This window comes from Leucopleurus acutus (assembly GCF_964270905.1).
Source record: "Leucopleurus acutus genome assembly, chromosome: 1".
In the NCBI taxonomy this organism is placed as follows: Eukaryota; Metazoa; Chordata; class Mammalia; order Artiodactyla; family Delphinidae; genus Leucopleurus; species Leucopleurus acutus.
The window spans coordinates 195,739,500-195,764,484 of NC_139142.1; the positions used below are offsets into that span (position 1 = coordinate 195,739,500).

At 47.6% G+C, this 24,985-nt stretch overlaps 1 protein-coding gene across 5 annotated transcripts in view; it reads right to left on the reverse strand.

The window, feature by feature from the left end:
* FRMD4A (FERM domain containing 4A) overlaps window positions 1-24,985 on the reverse strand; it is a gene marked incomplete at both ends in the record, with an annotated part of 616,891 nt that overhangs the window by 21,440 nt on the left and 570,466 nt on the right. For all 5 annotated transcript variants that reach the window (XM_082854721.1, XM_082854724.1, XM_082854723.1 and 2 more), the window contains 3 exons: window positions 1,533-1,761; window positions 5,576-5,698; window positions 10,777-10,910. In XM_082854721.1, the coding sequence (XP_082710847.1) occupies window positions 1,533-1,761; window positions 5,576-5,698; window positions 10,777-10,910 (486 nt within the window). The remainder of the gene's footprint in view (window positions 1-1,532; window positions 1,762-5,575; window positions 5,699-10,776; window positions 10,911-24,985) is intronic.

The window sequence follows — 24,985 nt, forward strand, 5'->3', positions numbered from 1 at the left end:
CGGCCATCCTCATCAAATGGCCGGCAAACCACGCTCTTTTGTGGTCAACCAGCAGGACCTCCGTCCCTCCGGTGCCCTTCCCAGGCTCTGCCAGCCTTGCTGACATTTCCACAGTGCTGGGACCCACCCCCCCCCCCCCCAAGTCCCTTCAAGGGGGCAGAAGGAGGTCCCAAGAGGCATTAGACAGAGGAGGGCTGGCTGAATGCAGCTCTGTTAGGGAAAGTGACAAAGTCTTGGCCAGTGACAAAGGGGCGAGGTGGGGAAGGATAGTTATTCCAAATTACCTAGAGCAGAAGGATTTTTTTTTATGATCCCTCTCACTTTTAACTAGGAATTCGCCTTATTCATATCGCTTGATGAACTGTGAACAATTAGGAGACACAACCTTGACTAGCATCTTGGAGTCACCAGTAAATCACCCCTCCCCCAGGATGCCCACATTTTTAGGTTGCAGCAAAATATATCAATACATGTAACAGTGGTAAAATACACATAATGTAACATTGACCATTTTAGCCATTTTTACTGTACAGTTCGGTGGCATTAAGTACATTCACATCGTTGTGCAGCCGTCACCTCCATCCACCTCCAGAACTTCTGTCATCTTCCCAAACTGAAACTCTGTCCCCATGAAGCAGTAACTCCCTGTTCCCCTCTCCCAGCACCCCCTGGTAACCTCTCTTCTACTTTCTGTCTTCCTGGAGCAAAAGTATTTTAAATGTGTATAAACTACGAAAGAAGACTTGATATATATTTTAAAGAATTTGGTAAACAATAAGCTGTATTCAGGGAACTATATTAAATTATCCTGTAATAACCTATAAGCTTAGAACCTATAAGCACCTGAAAAAGAATACACGTATCTATTCTCTTGGGAATCACTTTGCTGTACACCTGAAACTAACACAGCGTGATACAACACAACTATACTTCTATTAAAAGAAGAAGAATTTGCTGACTTAAAAACAAAAAAAAAGGATAATAGTTGGAGAGACTTGACAGTTGGTGGTGAATTCTGGGGTATTTCCTACTCGTGTTCACCGAATATAATCCCCACCCACTCCTAAACCCTTCTGATCAGAGTTTGGGGCTCTAGACCACCAGAGGGGGGCAGTCCAGTCCTCCCTAGCTTAAGCATTGGGACAGGAGCCCCTGGAGACAGAGGAGGGCTGTGGGGATGCTGGCCTCAGGGTACCTGAGCCACCCACCTTTCCTTCCAGACCTGGGTAGGGTGACCAGGTCTCTGAGGACCTTGGAGCCTGGGCTGGCCCCGGACTCAGCTCCCGGTGAGGATTGAGAGGAGCGTTCTCCCAAGAGGCCATCAAGAGGAACAATGATCATTTGATTTGTGTCATCCCTTCTTTCTAGTTTCATTTTATGGATGGAAAAATTAAGGCACAGGGTAGTTAAGCAGCTTGCAAGGTCGCTCAGGGGGCTGGGCTTTCGGTTCATGCCTTGGACGAAGACCCAGTCCTCTGAGCGTCGGTGGAGGGAGGGCGGCACCCACGGTGGGGAGTGGGCTTGGCACTGACCTTCGATGATCAGCGAGGCCCGCTGGGTGGGTTTCTTCCCAGACTTGACGCGGTTCTCGTTGATTGCGCTTTCAATCTCCTGCAGCTTCTTCAGTGCATTCAGGTAAGAGGTCTTCCTCTGCTTCTTCAGTTTTTTGCTGACGTTAGGGTCACTGGCCAGGCGGCGGGCAGCCTCCGTAATCTGGGACTGAATGGCAAACTCCCGCTCCAGGCGTTCCAGCTCGGCCTCCTGTGAGAAGCAGACCACACGTAGGGGGATGCCGAGCGGGGTGACACCCGTCTTCCTGCCCCGCGCCAGGCCAGCGAGCCTCCGTCCCTGGAGGCCAACCCGGCCCCGCCCCGCAGCGGCCCGCCCCTCCGGTCCGCGGCAGCCTGGGCCCTGGACACGCCCACTTTTGAGACCCTCGGCCCCTGTTCCATCCTGGAGACACGCACCGTCCCTGAGAAGCGGGGAGCTTCCTTGTTGCAGGCCTGGGGGTCACTAGGGTTCATTTCCAAGGTCTCCAGCAAGGCTCTCAAAGACTCAGCCTTCCTGGAGATCCAGAGCCCACTGGGTTGGTGTTTCCTTCCCATTTGGGGCAGAGGGGGCAGCGCTATTTTCAGAGTGGCCTCTGTCGCGCTTTGCTGTGCGTTGGCTAACAGGGGGCTCCCATGGGTGCCCCCCTGCACACACACCCTCTGCCTCTCGCATTTTTTTTTTTTTTTTTTTGCGGTACGCGGGCCTCTCACTGATGTGGCCTCTCCCGTTGCGGAGCACAGGCTCCGGACGCGCAGGCTCAGCGGCCATGGCTCACGGGCCCAGCCGCTCCGCGGCACGTGGGATCCTCCCGGGCCGGGGCACGAACCCGTGTCCCCTGCATCAGCAGGCGGACTCTCAACCACTGAGCCACCAGGGAAGCCCTGCCTCTCGCATTTTCAGCCCTTCATGCTGGGCCTTGCCCGCACTCACTCACGCGTCCTCTGGAAGCTTTTTTCGCAAGCTCCGGCTGTCTGCTCACGCCTGCCTCTACGTAAAACTTCCACTGGTGACCAGCGGCCGCGCCCCAAGTGTGGACGGCCGGTGGTGGAGCCGGGTCCCCTGCTCCTTGGACCACTCTTAGGCACTCCCTCCTCTCCTGTGTGCCTCCCTCCCTCCTCTACCCCTCACTGTGGCAGAGAGGAGCCCATGGATGAACGTTCCCTCAAAGGGAGTTTTGGACCCGGCAGAAAAGCAGCTGCGGCTGCCAGAAGATGCCTGGTGGACCCAAAGGATGAAAGCAGCGCCAGCATATTAGCTGTGGCTTCTCTGCGGCTCATCTGGTGCCTTTTTCAAACGCCGACCAGCGAGGCCAGGGGAGCCCAACCACGCATCTTGCTCTGGGGGGATCCACAGTCTGGCTAAAGCCCGAAAGGAACGGATTTAACCGCGGAGGAACAGATCACCAAGGTCGCTGGGGCCAAGAGACCTTCCGAATTACAGGCCGATACAACAGCCTCGCCTCTCAGCCCCACGTGCCAGGCTGGGTGCCTGCGTCAGGTACAAAACTCTGAGGTGGACTTCACCTCCTCTTGAGCACTGAAGGGAGGTGGCCTAGGGGTGAGAGCCAGAGATGAGCATTAAAGGAACCATTATTAACATTAAGGGTCTAATAAACTCCCCAGTGCCCGCAAATGCCCGCTGCGTTTCTTCCCTGGAGAAGAGTGGCGAGGGGGACTCCTGCCCGGGGCCTTGAGACACACAAGTCACCAAGGACAAAGGCTCGCAGCTGCTCGCGGGCTGTCAGGGCAGCCCTGGCCCAAGACGCCGACCCGGGGTTCTGTGGGAACCCAGGACACACGCTTGCTGCTTAAACCGAGCCAAGGACGCGGCTGGCAGCCCATCTGCGCAGATGGCTGCCTGCCGTGTGAACAAGGACGTCAAGGGCATCCCGAGGAGAAACAGGCATTTCCCAGCAGTGTCTGCAGGGACAGGTGAGGAGACAGGGATGGAGCGGGATTCTCAGGGAGCGTAAGTCATCTTTTACTGTAAAGCGTGAAGGAGGCGGAGGCACCACGAGTAGGTGTGATGGGACCTTGGGAAGAACACGGGGTGCAGGCGGGTGGCGCTCATACATGGGGGTTCTCCCCCGGATCCTTTAGTGCAGGTGTCTGCCCAGCACAAGAGGACTGGAAGCTTCCAGGCAATTCGGATGACAGCTGGGTTTGAAAAACGCTCCACCAGATGGTTTCCTAAGTCCCACCGGCCTGCACCCCAGTTCTGACCCCGGTAAAGTCCCAGGCCCAGCCCCAGCCCAGCACGCCTTCTCCAACATCTCCTCATGTTTACTGAGCGTCCAGCAGGTGTCAGCGCCGAGTTGAATATTTTCCGTCCACTGGCTCTCTTAATCCCAGCGACAGCCAAAGAAATGAGGGTTCCGAACTTCATTTTACAGAAGAGGAGAAAAGCGCCTCCAGAGCTGGGTGAAGCATTCTGGCGCGTCCAACAGTGCTCCCAGCACCCGGGGATGGGGACCTGCTATCACAGATCTCAGGAGACCGAGCCACCCCTTCCGCTGTCTCCAGGGCACATGTGTTCCCCTCTCAACTCAGCCGCATGCTCACCCACTGCACGTGTCATGTGAGAACATCGGTTCCTCTCACTTTATAAAAAGACTAAGTACGCACTGAATTCCTGTCTCCACTGGCTTCGATTCCTGCCCTTTTAAGCCCTCTGCTCGATAGCATTGTAATGAGTAACTGTATTCGGAATAAATTTGGAAAGACATTTCCTGGACGTGCCCCCAGGGCCTGAGGTGTGCCTGGCCTTGAATTTCTCTTGGTTTGAGACTGGATCACTTATTAACCAGCTGGAGACCCAAGGCTCCCCTGCCCCCAGTTCTGAACTCTCCAGTCCCAGCCCCCACCGAGGTTTAGTCCAAAGAGGGTAAAGCGAGGGGTGCTTTGGGAAGGCGCAGCATCTTGCTCAGGCTTGGGCAGTGATTTTAGCAGCCGGGTGGGGTTAGGACCACCGAGGCCAGGCCCGACTGTCTTTCCCCAGCCAGCGGCATCTCTGCACCTGCTGGCGGGCCCTCAGTGTTCTTTCTTCTTTGGTCGTTTTCTGTCACAGATCAGACAGTACGCTTGGCTCTCAGTGACAAAGAGCTGGGAGAAGAACACGTGAGTGTTATGGACTCTTCTCCCATTAACGTTGCTGCTTGCGACAGGCCTGTCGACGTAGACACACAGCCGCCACAGAAATCAAAATGCTCACAGATTAACGCAAGGTGGCCAATCCAACCAATGGGAGCCACATACTGACCAAGCAGCGAACTTAAGGTAAAAGGGGAGCAACTCAGGAGGAGAGAGGAAATGGCATCCGGTAGAATGGAAACATCCTCATAGAACCCCGAAACATCCTCATAGAACCCCGAAACATCCTCACAGAATCCCGAAACATCCTCACAGAATCCCAAAACATCCTCACAGAACCCCGAAACATCCTCACAGAATCCCGAAACATCCTCGTAGAACCCCGAAACATCCTCGTAGAACCCCGAAACATCCTCACAGAATCCCGAAACATCCTCACAGAACACCAAAACATCCTCGTAGAATCCCGAAACATCCTCGGAGAATCCCGAAACATCCTCACAGAATCCCGAAACATCCTCACAGAATCCCGAAACATCCTCACAGAATCCCGAAACATCCTCGTAGAACCCCGAAACATCCTCGTAGAACCCCGAAACATCCTCGTAGAACCCCGAAACATCCTCGTAGGACCCCAAAACATCCTCACAGAACACCGAAACATCCTCGTAGAATCCCGAGACATCCTCGTAGGACCCCGAAACATCCTCGTAGGACCCCGAAACATCCTCGCAGAATCCCGAAACATCCTCGTAGGACCCCGAAACATCCTCGTAGGACCCCGAAACATCCTCACAGGATCCCGAAACATCCTCACAGAACCCCGAAACATCCTCACAGAACCCCGAAACATCCTTATAGAATCCCGAGGCGCCCTCACGAACGGGAAAGTGAGGCGGGTGTAAGAGAACCCAGCCACAGAGAGAAGCACGTACCTCTCCTTTGGGCAGGATTTTCTGCTCGTCCAGTTTGAAGGCTGTCCCGATTCTTCTTCGAACAATGGGTGGTTCCTCTCCTGGATCGAGGGGATACTCCACGGGCAGCTTTCCCGTCAGCTCCTGCAGAAGTGTGACAGCACGAGGGGACAAGGAGTCAGAGTGGGGTACACGACTGGCTTCTAGGACATACACACACACTTCAAAGCACAGATTCAATGCACAGATTCCAAACCATAATCTTACACAATACAATTTCATTTCTCCAAAAACGTAGGAGAATATAGTCCTTCCTTTCCAGAACAGAGGCACTTGGAAAAGATTTTCCCCAAAGTAAATTCCTGTCGGGTAAATAAAATTGCTACTGATTTTCATCATAAAAACCCAAATTTCATTCACTTGTTAATTTCACACGTGTCTGGCATGTCTACCACGAACCTGTTGAGGCCACACAGCCAGTAAGAGCAGAGGCAACACGAGATCTCTGGTCTTTCCGGCTCCAAACTCTGTGCTTATTTCACTGCACCAAATATCTGAGTTTAAAATGGGTCTTTCAAATGAGTTTTCTTAGGAAGCGTGGTATCTATATGGCAAATTCCAGAAAAGGGCATTATAATATAATCTAGAAACTGAGAATGAGTAATAATTATTCTACTCTGGCCAGATGCTCAGGGAACAGGCTGAGTTGAAAAGACATTAAATGTGTACAAATACGAGTTTCAGTCGAAACAAAATATAAACCATATTACTGACAAGGCCACTTAAAAAAAATCTGGTGTATGTGCGTTTGCGGCTCTGGAAATCTAACTGTTCTGAGTATAACGGCAGTGAATTTAGTTGACAGACCACCGTGGTGACGATGGTCCCGGGCAGTTGCTGAAAGGTCTGTGGGATGATTCAGCGTTAGAATTAGGCTTTATATGAGCAGCTTATGTCTGGGCTCAATAGAGATAAAATCTGAGTCAGCAGCTAATCCACGTGGTAGAGCCCAGGCGTCCAATGCAAGGAGTCACTTCCAGGGACCAGAAAACCCTGGGAGACCCACTGCCTGCCTCCAAGGGACCGGTGGCCCTTCCAGGCAGAGCTCAGCCCTGGTCTCTAGTCCCAAATCAACACAGATGTTGCACAAAGACCCAAGGCGGGCTCTTCTCGGGAACATCCATCGCCCATGCAGAAAGCAGCTTCTGTGCCGGGCAGCCTCGTAAGGGCAGGAAAGCCCTGATCATCAGATTCCACGGGCAGTCTGACCTTCTAACAGGAGGAGTGACATGGCTTCCCTGTGCCACTGCTGTGTGTACACACTGGCGTGTGTGTCTGTACACACTGGGGCATGTGTGTGTCGTGGGGGTACACCCGGCACGTACCAGCACACCCACTCGCTGCGATCCTGGGCCTCTTTCCTCCTGGGTTCAGGCCACTGGAAAAAGACCTCTTGGACTTTTTATTCCTCACTGTAAGCATTTCAGAGCACAGTGGCCGACTCTTTGAGTATGAAATGCTCTGCAGTTTTCTTCCCTGTTTTTTTTCTTCTTTTTCTAAACACGGTTCGAATGTCTCCCAAGTAGTTGTGTGTTTATTCTGCAACATTTTATTTGCTTCCCTAAAAGTTTGCCTATAAATAACATATTGAGGATTTTATACTATTAGGACTTTCTTTTTTACTTTGAAACTTATAAAAAGGAGGGGAAAGTTGTTAAAATGGCCATTGATTTATAACTCCAAAGAGCCTGTGGTTTTCTAACACAACATTGCAAATCAACTATAGTCTAATATAAAATAAAAATTTTTTAAAATCTATGAAAAATTTAAATGCTGTCTCTAAGTTTGTGAATTGAAGCTACTACAACGTAAAAGAAATACTGAACAGCTGCATTAGTAATTACTGCAAATTGAGAATCTGTATTGTCCCAGCAAGAGTACCAGGCCTCCCTAGAATAATGAAATAAAACTTTAAAGAAGAAGAAGAAAAAAAAAAAAGTCTGTGGTTTTAAAACAAAATATCTTTTTCAAAAATGAAGCTACTGATTTTCCACCATCTGCTTGGAGGTATTTGAGTCCAGGCCTTGATTCTCCATATTTAATCTGACATCATGTGTAACGAGAGCCGCCTGGGGAAGGAGGAATTTAACACACTCTTGGGGAGGGCTCGGCCTGGTTCCCTTTCTCTTCTTATGTTGGTTATATTTTGCCAGACGCTCCCACAGCACCTCCTTCTGGCTGCCCCACACCCCAGGGGACAAAAAGTACTGCTGGACACCCTTAGCTGAGGGGGGTGTGTGTGACACAGAAAGAGCAGGACAGAGTCAGGACAGAAGTTCTCCTGTCCCCTAACCTCAGAGGAGTCAGGAGAATGTGGCCGGCTTCTCGTGAAGTTTCTTCTGCTGCTCAAGTTCTGTTTTCTGTGTCCAGGAGCTTTGTTTTCGTTATTTTGCTTTTATTTTTACGAGAGGCACAGAGACCTTCACTAGACGTGTTAACCTTGCCCGGACATGTTTCGCCAGTTTTCTGATGCTGAACCCCTGCTGGGTTTAGGGATGCTGCCTTTATTAAAAACACAACAAGGCTTGACAAATTATTAAATGCAGGCACCCACACCCATGTTTTCTCAATCCTTCCAGCGTATTCTTTACAAAAAGACTGCTGATATTAACAGTATCTCAGAGCACATCCCCCAGCCGGGACAACTGCTTCCCCAAGATTTGCAAAGGATTTGCGCTAATGTGGGTCTGCTTTGAGCGGCTCCGGTTTGAATCAATCCAGAGCATAATTAAGCCAAACTGAACTGTAATATGGTCTCATTCTGTGGCCCCTTGTTTCATTCTTCCTGGGGCAAGGCATTAGGACTGGGGGAGGGGAGTAGAGCTCTTCAACTTAGTTTGGGAACCTCTTTCCGCTTCCCTTTCTGAACTGTTGACCAACAGAGCTCCTTGTAATGTTATATACAGAACACTCTCTCTCCTGAGGGCTCCCACCCCATGGTGTGTGTGTGCAAGCACATGCACACGTGTGTGCATACACACATACGCACAATAACGCGAGATGCATTAAAAAATCAAGTCTTCAAACATGATAACAAGGAGTTGTGGAATAAGCAGAAGGTGGGGGAAACAGATGCTCAAATAAATAGAGACAGTGACCTGCCACAGTCTCTAAATCCCAATGAGACATGAGCCTTGTGTATATATACACTTGAGGAAGCATTGCTTTGCCTAAAATTAAAAGATTTTTTTAGATGACTAGGCTAGGATTTCATTTACAAATAGCTCATGTGGCCCAATATCCAAAAAACAAACGATCCAATCAAAAAATGGGCAGAACACCTAAACAGACATTTCTCCAAAGAAGACATACAGATGGCCAAAAAGCACATGAAAAGACACTCAACATCGCAGAGAGAAATGCAAATCAGAACTACGAGAGGGACTTCCCTGGTGGTGCAGTGGTTAAGAATCTGCCTGCCAATACAGGGGACACGGGTTCGATCCCTGGTCTGGGACAATCCCACGTGCCGCGGAGCAACTAAGCCTGTGCACCACAGCTACTGAAGCCTGTGAGCTCTAGGGCCCGTAAGCCACAACTACTGGGCCCACACGCCACAACTACTGAAGCCCACGCGCCTAGAGCCTGTGCTCCGCAACAAAAGAAACCACCTCAATGAGAAGCATGAGCACCGCAACGAAGAGTAGCCCCCGCTCGCTGCAACTAGAGAAAGCCCACACGCAGCAATAAAGACCCAACGCAGCCAAAAATAAATAAATAAATAAATCAATTTATATAAAAAAAAAAAACTACAATGAGATATCACCTCACACCAGTCAGGATGGCCATCATCAAAAAATCTACAAACAATAAATGCTGGAGAGGGTGTGAAGCATGTAATTCCTACTGTTGGTGGGAATGTAAATTGGTACAGCTACTATGGAGAACAGTACTAAGGTTCCTTAAAAAAACAAAAATAGAATTACCATACAATCTAGCAATCCCACTCCTGGGCATATATCTGGAGAAAAACTTGGTTCAAAAGTTTACATGCACCCCAATGTTCACTGCAGCATTATTTACAATAGCCAGGACATGGAAGCAACCTAAATGCCCACCAACAGATGAACGGATAAAGAAGATGTGGTACATATATACAATGGACTATTACTCAGCCATTAAAAAGCATGAAATAATGCCATTTGCAGCATACATGGATGGACCTGGAGATGTCATACTGAGTGAAATAAGTCAGGCAGAGAAAGACAAATATCATATATTGCTTATATGAGGAATCTAAAAAAATTAATACAAATGAACTTATTTACAAAACAGAAACAGACACACAGACTTAGAGAATGGACTTATGGTTACCGGGGGGGAAGGTGGGGGGGACAGATTGGAAGTTTGGATTGAAATATACACACTGCTATATTTAAACAGAAAAGCAAGAAGGACCTACTGTAAAAACAAAACAAACAAAGGAAAGCTAAAGGAAAAAATGCTAAAGGAAAGCTAAAGGAAAAAATGCATCAGCTACCAAAAAAGCTAAAGGAAAAAATGCTAAAGGAAAGCTAAAGGAAAAAATGCATCAGCTACCAAAAAAGCTAAAGGAAAGCTAAAGGAAAAAGGAAAGCTAAAGGAAAAAATGCATCAGCTACCAAAAAAAAAAGTGAAACATTCACCAGATCATGAGTTTTGAAGGGGATTTTATATCAAGTGAAATCCTGATTTCCTTGGTGATCCCCAAAGGTACTCCTCCCTGTGATTTCCAGAGATAAATCTGAAATACACTCAAGAGAAACGAAAGCCACCACAAGGATAAACTCGGGCACAGGATCTTAGGAAGCTGGCAAAGCATTCCATCCAGCGTGGGAACTATCATATGAGGAAATGCTTTATAAACTACGGGGCACCATGCAGATGTTGCTGTTTACAGTCGTTATTATGACTGTTATTACTACTTGTCATTTGGCCCCTAGGGGGGTCCCTTTTGGGATTCTGCCAGGACCCACTTTCACTGCCGTCAGAGTGTTTTCATTATGGTCCAAGACTCCCGTTTCTGACGGGGCTTATCCCGGGGGCTGGGGGTCGTCAACAGAAGAGGGCTGGCTCCCCTCTTATGCCCTTTATGACGCCTACCCTTGCCTTTTATAAATACGTGAGGACAGACGAGGGCACAGACAACACAGAGTCCCACAGGACGAACCAGTGATGCTTACGGCTTCTCGGAGGCAGAGTCTCTTCAGCTCTTCCAGCCGCTGGCGAAGCGTCTCCTCCAGAGCTTCCTGCCTGGATTTCAAGGCTGCCAGCATGTCTTTCTTGGCCGACTGCGAGCTATCTGATTCCTGAGAACCTGTCAATTAACAGTGGGGTTACTAGGCCAGCTGACGAGGGGACGCACATCTGGACCACAAAGGAACTGAACCGGAGCCCACGCTGTGACTGTGGGATTTACCCCAGGAATCAAGAGAGTGTGAAATAAAACAGGTGCTCCGAGCTCCAAGCGTGAGGAGCGGATTCTCAGCACTTGGGTAATTTACAGCTGGTCAGAAGGACAGGCGGGGAAATTTACACGCCTCTTCTTTGATTAGCTTAAGATATGTCACACACCCATTTTAATTTCACTAGCAAATTTTAATAGACGTTTTATACCATGAAGGGGAAAGTCAAGTTTAAGCCAGCCATTTTAATACAAAGTTTTAATCTTTTCTATTTAAAAACGCTTATTTTTGCTTAGTACAAAGATAACGCATGTTTGTCATAAAAATTTTGAAAATGTAGACACGTATGAAAAGAACCCATAAGCTAGTCACCCAGAGATAACCACTGTCTTGCATTTTCTTTTAGCCCTTTTGCCTAAGCACATATATTTTAAAAATAACATTAAATTTGTATTGTAGTTTTTGAACTCGAGACTGTATCATGAGCACATTCCCTCCTAATAAAAGTTATACATATTTTTATATGCAGCACAGAACTATCTGCTTGATGATTCAAATAGCAGACTGCTAGATAGGAAACCTTTGTGGAAGGCAAACTGTAAACCAAACAAAAGGAAAATACGCTGAAATGCCAACTGGAGAGATTTAGGGTAGACCAGAGAATCATTTCTGGGCTGCAATGTTTACATTCTGAAATAGGTTTCCTGCGGTGAAGCTATGATGCCTTTTCTACCTGGATGGCTAGACAAGGCGCCTTGGCTCCCTGAGAAAGGAAAAGCCGACTAGTGCTTGCTTCTCGTGTCCATGGAGAGCGGGAGTCTTAGAAATGGATGGGCGTTATTGGGCGCGCCTTCAAAGGGCTCACATCACGCCATCTGCAACAGCATCAAACGACAGCGAATACTTAGGGATTCATCTAATGGAAGACGGACGAGATCTCTACAATGAAGAGGAGAATGCTCGGCTGAGAAAAACGAAAGACCTCAAGCAAGACAGAGATGTAGTCTGGTCATGGATTGGAAGCCAGACGTTGTCATGATGTCAATTCTTCAGGAACTCAATCAGAGAATCATTGCAATACCAGTAAAAATTCTAGCGGGATTTGTTGGAGGGAGGGGTAGGAATGGTATTTCCTTAGGAAACATTTCGGCACAATTCAGTGAATGAATGACAGATTTGACAATGATCCAATCAGAATTCCCAGAGTCGACTGTTCTGTTTCTTCCAGTGGTTAAAGAAGGCGTCTCAGAATCACAAGACTAGAAAGGACTTCTATGCTTTGGTATCAAAAACTCTGTGATGGGGACTTCCCTGGAGCTCCAGTGGTTAAGACTCCACCTTCCCAACGTAGGGGGCCGGGGTTCGATCCCTGGTCAGGGAACTAGATCCCGCATGCCACAACTAAAGAGCCCGCATGCCGCAACTAAGACCTGGTGCAGTCAAATAAATAATATAAAAAAAAATACAACAACAACCCTGTGATGCTCAAATCATCCCCATAAATATAAGATTTGACTCTTATTTAGGCTCTGAGCAGGAATCCCCATATTCCCTCAATTACCAGGAACCTAAGTTCTTATATCCCTAATCTTCAAGAATTCTCAGTGTTTAGGTACAATACATTTTGACTCGTTCTAGCTTGAAACAGAGAATCTCCATCACTGTGGGAATGTACCATCTTTATGCCTCCACAGTAGCTAATAAATATTAGCTTGAATAAACAAACGAATAAATGTTGTCAATCGTATGGTTGGATGCTATAATTAAGTTGTATCTCATCTCCGTAAAGAAATCTAGTACCTGTAGGTTGTTTCTTTATAGAATCGACCTTCCAAACTTTTAATCATTTTTGTAGCTCTTTCCTGGATTTCGTCCTGCTTCAATCACATGTTTCCAAATTCAACAGCAAACTCAAACGAGAGCTTGACCCTCAGGAAGCCTCCATTACCTCATGGTTCTCATACTAAATCCACATGGTGTCATACTCACGTGACACGTGTTGGACATTATTGCAGGCTCCCCTTTTTGAAATGCTTCAGGTTATCTACCCCCATGTCAATTACCCTGAGCTTATTAGTCCTGAACTATCTCCAGTCCACATTCATCTAAGGTAACACAGCTAAATCATTCTGAATCTTAATCTTGTTCCCTGAGTCACAGTCACAGGTGAAGACGCAGGAAAATTTAACGAGCTACGCTCTATTATTCCATCATCTAAAGAATTAATAAGAAGGTAAAATAATACTGGAAGGAAGTCAGACTTTAGATTTGAAAAACACACCTGGGGAAACTTGGGTCCAAGAAGATGAAAGGATTTCTAGCACAAATGAAAAATTCATTGTTTTCCTTCTCACCCCTGCCTAACCTCTCAATAGGAGATGGTGATTTATGAAGTCAAATCTAACAATGAACTCTATCAAGAATGACAAGAATCACAACATTAAACTCTGGGTGGTAAAGCCCAGAATTTTTGGATGATCTGATCTCTAGTTATGGATTAGTTAAGCTTTGGTCTTGAGCTCATTAGCACTCCCTAAATTATGATTACTTATAATAATTAGCCTAAATACCAAACCCATATAAGACAGAGTGACGGCTCAAGAGGCCTTCTCCGTATCTGGCACCACTAATGCTGGCTGGCTCTGCTTCACACCTTTATTCCTTTGCTGTACGCGGGCCTCTCACTGTTGTGGCCTCTCCTGTTGCGGAGCACAGGCTCCGGACGCGCAGGCTCAGCGGCCATGGCTCACGGGCCCAGCCGCTCCGCGGCATGTGCTGTAAAGACTAATAGATCACACACATTCGGCATTTAGCTTGTGCCTGGGACAGGTAAACCCTCCGTATCTAGGGTAGACTTAACTGGAGTGAGTGCGCACACCCACACGGGGACATACTGGCTAGAATTAGAAAGAGAGAAATGACTGAAATGACTTCCTCGCCATTACTCAAGGGGCCATTTGCCGAAGAAGAGAAGCTCTGTGCAACGCAGCTACCACTCGGGCTCCAAAGCTCATCATTAGAAGGAGCAACAGAGGTCTAGGCACTGTTTTCAAATTTCGTTTCTTGAGCTCCTGGGTTTGCATTTATGCCTTTGGTGCGCCTGCGGATGAGGCTGGGACGGAGTCGAGGGGTTCGGCAGGTTCTGGGCCCCCCACTCCACCCTCAAGCTAGGGCAGCTCTGCCGTGGGGTTCTGGTCACAATGCATTTGAAAAAGAGGTTCCCGGTGCCTCTGTTTCTGTAAAGGAAATGCACCGTCTGGGCAAGCGTGCTGAGTTCTTAGAGCTGCTCTCTCTTGGAGCTTGTCGGATCTGAAGCCGTTGGGGTGTTACCTGCAACCAGGCCAATGTGCAAACCCTGGGGGGAGGCAGCTGAGTGCCCAGGGACAAGATGACAACACCAACAGCACAAAGCACTGACGGAAACTCAAGAGCATCAGAAGGAGGAGCCCCAAGCGCTCCGAGATGCTGATGTTCTCACCCTCTAGACGTCCCCTGAATGGCACGCGTGACATCTAAAAGGAAGGCCAGCCAGAGAGGCAGAGAGTCACTCTTCATCCTCTCAAGTGACAGAACAGAATGAATCCAGGGAGAAACGCCGTCAGAAGAGCCTCAGGGGCGCAGGGCAACGAGACTCTTGCAAACTAAAGGTTTGTGAGCACATCTAAAATGATTTTAGACACAGAAATAATTTCCAGTCAGCACCTACACTTGATGAATGGTATAGAAGCTCTCAGTTACGATGATTTGTCCATTTCCGGTTATGTGAACACACACGTGCCTTTTCACAGGCAACCCCACTCCAAGGTTATACGTTTAGCCCTTTAGAAATTAACAAGATGGAAATCCGCTATCTTTTAGAGGAGCAGTGAAGGATGAAAGACACCTGGATTTCCAACACGTCAGCTGTTAGTTGGTGTCAGATCTCCGGTTGTTAACCTCTCAGAGCCATGATGTCCCCAACTAGAAAACGACCAATTAACTAACCCCCAAGATTCCTCCAAACTCGAAGAATCTAGTCCTGAAATAAACAGCTTACTGAGGCAGTTCCCTCTCACCTCTAGCAGTCATTTTTGCAATTTTTACAAAAGGACCCTTACATACGGCACCATCTTTCTCCTCTTTTCTTTCCCATCTCCGCCTCCAGAACAGACAAGCATCCCTCCAACTCTGGTCCTTCTCCCAACTATGGCTATAGTTTGCTTCAAATCAAAAGGAAATGTCTAATTATCGACCGGCACCTAAAGGACTGACCTCTGACCTCTGATCTTATCAACAGGCCAAAGCAAATTATCTGTAAACCTGAATACTAAGTAAGAGTTTAATCTGAGCTTTGTTCGGGATTAATGAAGTACGAAGACGGATGGATGCTCTCTACCGGAGCCAGAAGAGTGAGATTTCAAAACGTAGAGAGTGACAGAGCGGTAGCCAAGCGCTAGTCAGAAAGGACTGTCCAAGCATAATCAACTGGTGCACGAACCCAAGGAAAAACAGGAGTGATCTGAATGCTTTTGAAAGATCTAAGTAGCGAGTAAACACTTTGTTGTTGGTGGTGGTCAAACTTTCAAGTAGCACCAAGTTTGTAGGAAAGAGTGATGTGAATACACCTCGGGAAATGTCAACTGGTCTGGCAGCTTCCGGAGACAGAAGTCTACCACCTAGTAGTTTAGAGCTAACAAGTCAGGGCTTGTGTCCAGCTCTGTGCCATACTAGCTGTGAGGACTTGGCAACGTCACATGACTGCTCTAAATCTGTTACCTCCCTTCTCATACAGGAATGAAAACAGGACTTCTGGGTTTCCCTGGTGGTTCAGTGGTTAAGAATCCACCTGCCAATGCCGGGGACACGGGTTCGAGCCCTGGTCCGGGAAGATCCCACACGCTGCGGAGCAACTAAGCCCGTGAGCCACAACTACTGAGCCCACGGGCTGCAACTACCGAAGCTCGCGCACCTAGAGCCCGTGCTCCGCAACAAAAGAAGCCACCGCAATGAGAAGCCCGCGCACCGCAACGAAGAGTAGCCCCCGCTCGCCGCAACTAGAGAAAGCCCACGCGCAGCAACGAAGACCCAACGCAGCCAAAAATAAATAAATAAACAAATTTAAAAAGCAGGACTTCTTCAAAAGTTGGGAGAATCAAATGAAATTGATTTGCACTGGCTTGCAAGATGGTTAGAACAGCACGTAATAGGCACTACATGAGTATTTGTGGTTGTTTGTATTCAGGAGTGTCCCCTGGCCTTTGTTAGGAGCTGGCACCCCAATTCTGGGGAGTCTCATGATGTAAAAGAGGAAGAACAGTGAACAGGCAAGAGGCTGGAAGGCTGGGGGAAGGTGCACATGCAGGGAACTCGGGAGAAGGGAAGGGAGGGGATTTTTACAGAGCTCCCGATAGGAGCTTCCCACACGTTCTACTTCATTTCATCCTCACGGAAACATTATCCCCATTTTCATAGAAGAGGTCATTGGGATGTTAGGAGGCACAGCTGGGATTCCAACTTGGCGCTTTGGTCTGCTGCTTCCCTAGAATGGAAGCACCATGAGGGCAGGAACTGGGTCTGGCTGTAATCAACACGGTTCGTGTGCCAGCCTACCTGCCTCTCCAGCCTAGACCCTTTCTGCGGGACCGCGCGGAGGAACACGTAGGCAGAAAGGAGGGGCCCACGGGTCCTTCAAATGCGCCAAGGCAGCCACAGAAGTCTCTGAAGCACCTTCTGTGTGCAAGGTGGGGCGGGGGAGACAGGGAACTGGACGTGGGTCCAGCCCTCAGAGAGCCTCGCGTCCGGCCGTGAAAAGCTGTCCAGCGGGAGGAAGGAGGACGTGAGCCGCGCACTTGACGGGCAGAGGCGGCAGCTGCCGCATCCCAGGCCAATTAGGCAATGAACCTGCGGGGCTGATGAGATCTGAGGCTGAGTCGCCCTGTGGTCCAGTGCCGGGAGGGCCAGCATCAGATGAGCTCTCTGGAAAGCTTTTCATCCTGCTTACTGCTCAGTCAACATCTCTCTGAATGAGCCCTGATTGAACATGTCTTTTGCTCTTGGCTATCTGATGATCATTTTTCAATCCACATCCTTTATAGAAATAGGTCACTCCTCAGCTGGCTGAGAGGAGGAGAAAAAGGTCTGACCCCAAAGAAGACAATTCCAATCCAAACACAGCCGGGAGTGTCTGATGCACTGAAGATCAGAAAGGCACTTTCAGGGGGTCTTTGGAAATCTCCCGAGTGAACTCCCGGATGCTAGGGATGTTGTTGGACGGCGATATTCCTGCCACCTCTGGAGAAACCGCCTCTCGGACTTTCTCGTGCTCCAGCTAGGGAACTCCAGGTGTCCCCGGGTGGGCAGCTGGTGCCCTGGGACAGGATGCGTGGGGAGGGCCGGCCCACACAAACAGCAGCTCCCCTCCCAGCCGGCAGACATGGGGAAGGATGTCCTCATCGGGCTGAGACGGAGAATGTGCTCCAATCTTTCAAAAGACTCTGGGCTACCCTGCACCGGATATGAGAACGCATCCTCTTAAACAGAATATTGTCGGGAACCGGGGCTCATCTGTTTTTACACAGATGGAATTCTGATGACCAGCCCCGCTGATCTCAGGAGACAGAAGGGGTTCTTTCCTCTCTGAAAGCAGGGGAAATTTGAAACAAACAGTACCCCAAAGAAGAAAGAAATCTGTTGTCCTAAAAGTAAGGGAAGGAAATGACAATCTGTCTGTTTAGACTTTTATGAAAAAAAAAAAAAAAAGAAAGTAGGCATATTCCCAGCAGATCTACAAAAGCTGTAAGGAAAAGTTTTGGCAGACACCCCAGGAATAAATACAAGGAAACGGTCTGAACCCTTTATGATGAAGAGATATTTATTTGCCTTACAAATCCTCAATTATGAATTCCTTACAGAAAAGATGTCCTAAGAGAACACGGGAAATAAAGCCACCTGGCAGATTTCAGGATAACTGTGTGTGATCTCTGGAGAGCGTCTCAGGGAATGAAATGTGATTTTTTCACATGAAAAGTGCACGCCTGGAGAACTTTTCATTAGGGTCGGGTATTTTAAAACTAAAACAGTGCATGTATAAGAGCAGTGAAATGGGAGCAATTTGAAAATAAACACCATGTGGTGGCAGCGAAGAGTCTCTGGGACTCAGAAAAAAAAAAGAAAAAGTGCTCAGTGGCACTTTCACCAAAGGGTGAAGGGTACAAAGATAATTAAAGAGAGAAATGTTCGGGGTTGGGGGAGAGGGAGGGAGGGAGAGAAGTGAACCAATGACTTAAAAAATTAGCAGCATCTGGTAAACTACCTAGTTGAAACTACTGTTATGAGTTAATTTATAGGGTTTCCATTCCTTATATTGTGAAATAAGGGGGCTTATCCTTCTGGCTCCAAGATTCTGTGATTCGACTGTAATATTGAGAAGGCTGGTCTCCATAAATGGGAAGAGAGCAAAAGCTATGGGAGGGGATGGTGATATATCTTTTTCAGTGCTTAAAATTCCATCAAAGTCGTTCACTTAGGTTACAGATTATCATTCTGCCCTGGTTTTCTTTAGCAGGCAAATATTCCTTTACACGGGAGGGTGTAACTATATCAGTATAAATGGTTTATTAGGTTTTTTTTTTTTTTTTTTACCCCCAGTGAGAGAGCAGAAAGGGACAACCGTGCTGTCTTCTCACAATTTTGACTCAGGCCTGTCCTGCTCAAGCCACAGCCAGAAACATCCATTCCACAGAAAGAGATTTCGCAGCCCTCACCAGTTACACAGTCCCGTACAAACACACCCTGGCAGAATGCGAGCCCTCTGGCAGTGCTGCTGGCTAAGCCCATCTGCAGGGCACTGAGCCTGGGACCAACGCTAAAGGTCCCGGGAATGCTGGGCATCGTTAGACTTAAGAAGAGACAGGCAGTGGATAAAGGAACCTTTAAAAGGCTGGAGAGAAACAGAGGGAAGAGGTAGAAGGAGAGCCAAAAAGAAAGGATGAAAACGGCACTCCCCTGGCAGTCCAGTGGTTAAGACTCCATGCCTCTAATGCAGGGGGCGTGGGTTCGATCCCTGCTTGGGGAACTAAGATCACACATGCTGGGCCGCAAAAAACTGACCAAGTTCCATCGACAGACAAATGGATAAAGAACATGTGGTCCATATATACAATGGAATATTACTCAGTCCTAAAAAGGAACGGAATTGGGTCATTTGTAGAGACGTGGATGGATCCAGAGACTGTCATACAGAGTGAAGTAAGTCAGAAAGAGAAAAACAAATATCGTATATTAATGTATATGTGTGGGATCTAGAAAAATGGTACAGATGAACCAGTGTGCAGGGCAGAAGTGGAGACACAGATGTAGAGAACAAACGTATGGACACCAAGGGGGGAAAGTGGTGGTGGGGGTGGTGGGATGAATTGAGAGATTGGGATTGACATGTATACACTAATATGTATAAAACAGGTAACTAATGAGAAGCTGCTGTATAGCACAGGGAACTCCACTGTACAGAAGAAACTAATACAACATTGTAAAACAACTATAACCCAGTTAAAAAATAATTGACATAAAGTAACTGCAAAACATAAAGGAAATACATTTGAACTGTAGGAATAAAATCTATATTTAAAAAAAAAGAAAAAAAAGGATGAAGATGAAAAGAAGAAGAAAAAAGCCCCCAAACATCATGGGATTGATACCAACTTCAGGCCGTGTATTTTAAGCTGAATACAGCCCTGACCATAGAGCTGGCAGACCCCTATCAGATCAGTTCTCTGGAAGGGGAGACGGCAGACAGCTGGCACCCTCATTATTATGTTAGTTATTAATAAACTGCCCAACAATGGCAGGAAGTGCTGGCATTCAGAGAGGGCCAACGTGTGAAGAGTTGAGTCATGGACATGGATGGGTCCCAGGCAGAGCAGGCCCTACACTCAGTACAACATGTTTTTCTCCAGAGCGGAAAGGGTCAGACAGAGCTGGGGGATCCCAGCAGACTGCAGGGTTTTGTTATATTTCGTTTTTTTTTAACCAAATATCCATCACCACATTCTTTGCAATCCTGCTCTTGACAATGAAGATGACTCAACTGCCGTATCATTAATCCCACAGCCCAATTCCTATTTATAGGCACGACATGCCATTTTGTTTCTGGAGACAGCGGGTGGCTTCTGGCCCTGTATTTCCACTCAAAAAGCCAGCGTCAGTCTCATTGTTCTATTCCTCTAAGAAAGGATGTGCAGTAACATTTTTTCATTTGGGGGCAGTTAACGCACAACCCACATGGGCCTGCATAACACAGGGTGTCTTCTAAGCAAGTCTGTGCCGTTTTTCTTTCAATCGGCTGAGAGCAAAAGCACATCTCCCTGAGCCCCTACCCTCCTACTGAAACCAGAACTGTTCTGGGATGGCAAATTCCAGAAGCAATGCTGGGACAATCCTACACTTTTTCTCGCTTTCAGAGGAGCTATGGAAAGGCCATGCGTGTTCAGCATGCAGTTGTTTGGTTTTTTCTTTTGTCATTCCAGTTTTTTCCCTTTCCCATCTGTTTCTGAGATTTCAAGAAATGGGGGTAAGGAAGAGAGGAATAAACCCTTTAAAGTTCCCACAAAAAGGATTTCGGATGCTTTTTCTGAATTCTGAAAACATCACCATCACCAAATGTTTTGAATTCACAGTTGTCCTCTCAAATTCTATCTGAACCCTGGAAAATCCGGAGGCTCTCCTAGGGCACAGTGACTACAACGTCCCCTGCTTGTCACCACCCCGCCTCTCCCACCCCGCAGTGGTCAGGTAACAGGCTGGCTGGTTACCCAGAGGTGCAGAGCTTGTGAGGAGACCAAGATGGGGGCGGGGGTGGGGCTCTGCCGGCCTGGAACGGGGGCTGCGCCCTGAGCTGCCTCAACGTCCCTTCCTCCAGGGGATGCTCTGGGACAAGGGTCCTCACCTCCTTTCAAAGCCTGCCCGCCGGAGCCCCTTCACGAATGGATTTGGGACGCGGGTTCCATAACCTTCCTAGGGTCTGAATCTCATGCAGTGCAATTTTGGGAGGTGAGGGCTTGATCCCTTTTAATCTGACACAGCTTAGAAGGCTCAGCACCTCTAAGGGTCTCTAGTAGGACTACAGGTCTCCCACGGGACAGCCCCGGGTGTTACCGCCAAAGAACTCAGAGGGTCTTGGCCCCGAGCCTTAGTAAATCATTTCAACTCTGCAGACCTTTTCTTTTTGAGATGTTAGCCCCTGGCTCAGGTCAATAATAAGTGTGGACTTCTGACTTCTTTAATGATATCAATAACATTTCTTCATTTCTTTAGCATCTGAGACCTCAGATAGCTTTAAAAGGACTGAAGTCCACTATTTCGTAATGATGTACCCTTTTTAAATAGGAAAATCACCTTCCAAGTTACTAAGAGTTGGAAATATTTTATCTCTGTTTTACTTCAATAAATAGTACGCAAACTCTTTGAGGAGAGAAGCTGTAACTTTTAAAATGCTACGCATAGCCCCTAGCAAAGTTCGGGAGCTAGAAAAAATGTTTATACGGTAGCAATATCACAGTGTGGTTACACGGCTCAGTTACGGCACAATTTGGGTACAGACAAGGGTGGAAGGATAAAGGAAAGATAATGAGGAAGGACGGCATTTGCAGGAGGGGCCTGATCTGACAAGATTAACCTTTGAAGGTCTGATACTATCATGACAAAAGCCATACAGTACAATTTGAGGGAAAATGTTAGTGGCAGGTTTATGAGCGATCTTGGCAAGGACCGAGATAGCACACACTCTGGGAATGTAGAAGGTTCTTAAAATGCAGCACATGCAGGATTCTTACTAGTATCCTTCAAAATTTAATTTTAACAATCGTGTATCATTGACATCAGTCGTGGTGATGATTTTTTAAAATCTGACACCACAAGTAGGGCACCAAAAGTAAAAATAAGCAAGTGGGACTACAGCAAACTAAAAAGCTTCTGCACAACAAAGGAAACCATCAACAAAAAGAAAAGGCAACCTACTGAATGGGAGAAGATATTCGCAAACCATATATCTGATAAAGGACCAATATCCAAAAAATATAAAGAACTTATACAACTCAACAACAAAAAATAAATCCAATTAAAAAATGGGCAGAGGATGTGAACATTTTCCCAAGAAGACATACAAATGGCCAACAGGTACATGAAAAGATACCCAACATCATTAATCATCAGGGAAATGCAAATCAAAGCCACAATGGGAAATCACCTCACATCTGTTAGAATGGCCATCATCAAAAAGAACATAACAACTGTTGGCGAGGATGTGGAAAAAAGGGAACCCTCATACCCTGTTGGTGGGAATGCGAGTTGGTGTAGTCACTATGTCAAACAGTCTGGAGGTTCCTCAAAAAACTAATAATAGAGCTACCATATGACCCAGCAATTTCACTTCTGGGTATTTATCTGAAGAAATGAAACAGTAACTGGAAAAGATATCTGCACCCTCATGTTCACAGCAGCATTATTCACAATAGCCATGACATGGACACAATCTAAGTGTCCACCAGTGGATGAATGCATAAAGAAATTGTAACTATAACACACACACAACGGAATATTATTCAGCCATAACAAAAAGAATGAAATCTTGCCATTTGCGATATAAATGGACCCCAAGGGCATTATGCTAAGTGAAGTATATCAGAGAAAGACAAATACTATTTGATCTCACTGATACATAGACTCTAAAAACAAACAAACTAAAACCAAAAAACCCTGAGCTCATAGATAAAAAGAACAGACTGGCGGGTGTCAGAAACGAGGGGTGAGGGTGGGTGGAATAGGTAAAGCAAGTCAAAAGGTACAAATTTCCAGTCAGTAAATAAATGAGTCATGGGGAAATCATGTAAAAAATTTAAAAAATCATGTACTGAACACCTACTGAGTGATAGGCACAGGGCTAGAGGTAGCAAAAAGAACTCTCAAGTGATGATCAGTTTCTCAAAATGCTTTCCAGGACTATTTATCAGACACCAGTTTTTCTTAGCACGAGGAAGTAGGTGAAGGAGAGACAATAATTGATCCAATAAGATACTAGGTTATTTGTATCCTATTTCCTGAGTGAGAGGTAGACCACAGGGTCTGGAAAGTGTCATAAAAAGAGTGCTTAAACCAAGGCCATCCCGAAAGAGCGACGCCCTCTCCTTCTGTGGGAGCCCATCACTAAGAGGTCTTCTCCACACGCACTCAGGCAGGACGCACTAAAGGATGAAAAGCATGGGTGGGAGGCTAGCCTAGATTTCCGTCTGGTGGGGGATGGGAAACCGTCCCGTCCAGGTGGGACTGCGAGGCCTCAGGTGAAGGCATCTTCTCCTGCACATGAAAAGTCAGAGGGGCAGCAATCACAGACCTGGTGGCAGTGATGGCCAGATCGACAGGTCCTAGAAGTTCCCCGAGTTGACTGATGCAACACTTCCTGTGCAAGGTCTCTCCTTCCACTGACCCGTGGCCTTTCCTAAGCCAGAGGCGGGGAGACCTCCCCATGGCACCTCAGCAGTTAAGGACCATTCTTCAGCATCTAACTTGCAGGGCTGGGCTGAGTTCGAAATGCTCCCTGGCCTGGTCACGGCTCACACCTCTGCACCTCCTTCCCCGTCTGCCCAGCTTTCCTCTTGCTTAGCTGAGCAGCAGAAGGTGGGCAGGCAAAAAGGCTGAGGGTCTCGGTCCTAAGGATGGGGCCACCGCGGAAGTGGGGCAGGCAGGGGGCCTCGGCTACCTGCATCGATGCCCAAACAGCTTTGCCTGGGGTCCTCGTCACTAAGTTATCAGACATGAAAAAACTGCTCTAATATCCTGAGATAAAGATGCATATATCAGGTGTGGGAGTGGATTCAGCAGGAAAGTTTTCTTTTGATTCATCTCCTAGCCCACGGGATTGATTATTAATGTCAAGCTGTTGGCGGTAACAGAGAGGAATAGCTATCCAGTCTTGAAGATGCCTGGATCTCGGTATCTCAATTTCTTTTTTTTTTTTTTTTTGGCCGTGCTGCCAAAAAAACTGGGGATCCCAGTTGCTGCACCAGGGATCGAACCCGCACTCCCTGCAGTGGAAGCGCAGAGTCTTAACCACTGGGCCGCCAGGGAAGTCCCTGGATCTCATTTCTGATGGTTGAATGATGTCAGCTCCATGTTAGACGCTTTGGGGATCCTGTTCACCACCTCCGCTCTACCTGCTATTACGTTTGTACCCTTGGCGGCTGCCAGAGACAAAGGGCCCGAGCAGATGGACCAGGACACAGGTGTAAAAGTGGGGAGACCGAGGTTCCTCGCAAGAACAGTGGCTCTCAAAGTGTGGTCCCCAGACCAGCATCAACATCACCGGAGAGCTTGTCAGAACTTGCTAGAAATGCTAATTCCCAGGCTCACCCCAGACCTACAGATCAGATACTCCGGGGCCGGAGCCCAGCTATCTGCGTTTGAACGAACCCTCCAAGGGGTTCCGATGCACTTGGAGGGCAGGGAACCCCTGAGCTGGAAGAATCTATTCTCCTGGGTATAACATGCCACATTCAGAACGAACGTAGATTTCCAAGGGGATATGAAACCACGGCAGGGATGCACCGCTCACTGAGGCTGAAGGAAGAGGCGGGCTCATCTGTGGCTGGATGAGGAGGACAGTGGACAGATTAAATCCAGGCTCAGATCTGAGACTCTGGGCTTTAATGGGGGATAGGGATGTCTAGGGGACAGTCACAGGGCTGACTCTGGCCCTGCCCTTCATCATTCTGCAGGCGATAGGAAGTGGCTGGAATTCGAGGCAGGGGTCTTGGACTTTGTATGGCGTTCTCTTTACTACAGCACTGTCCACGGTCTTCACTGTAAACCTCTAAGCCTCAGAAACAATGATTACTTGGCCCATTGTATTGATGGAAACTTTTTAAGGACCCAGGACAGCGAGAGGTTTACGGTGAACCTTAACGGTGACCTGGCAGAGGCAGAAACGACTTTGTGGAGCCTGAAACCTACATAATTT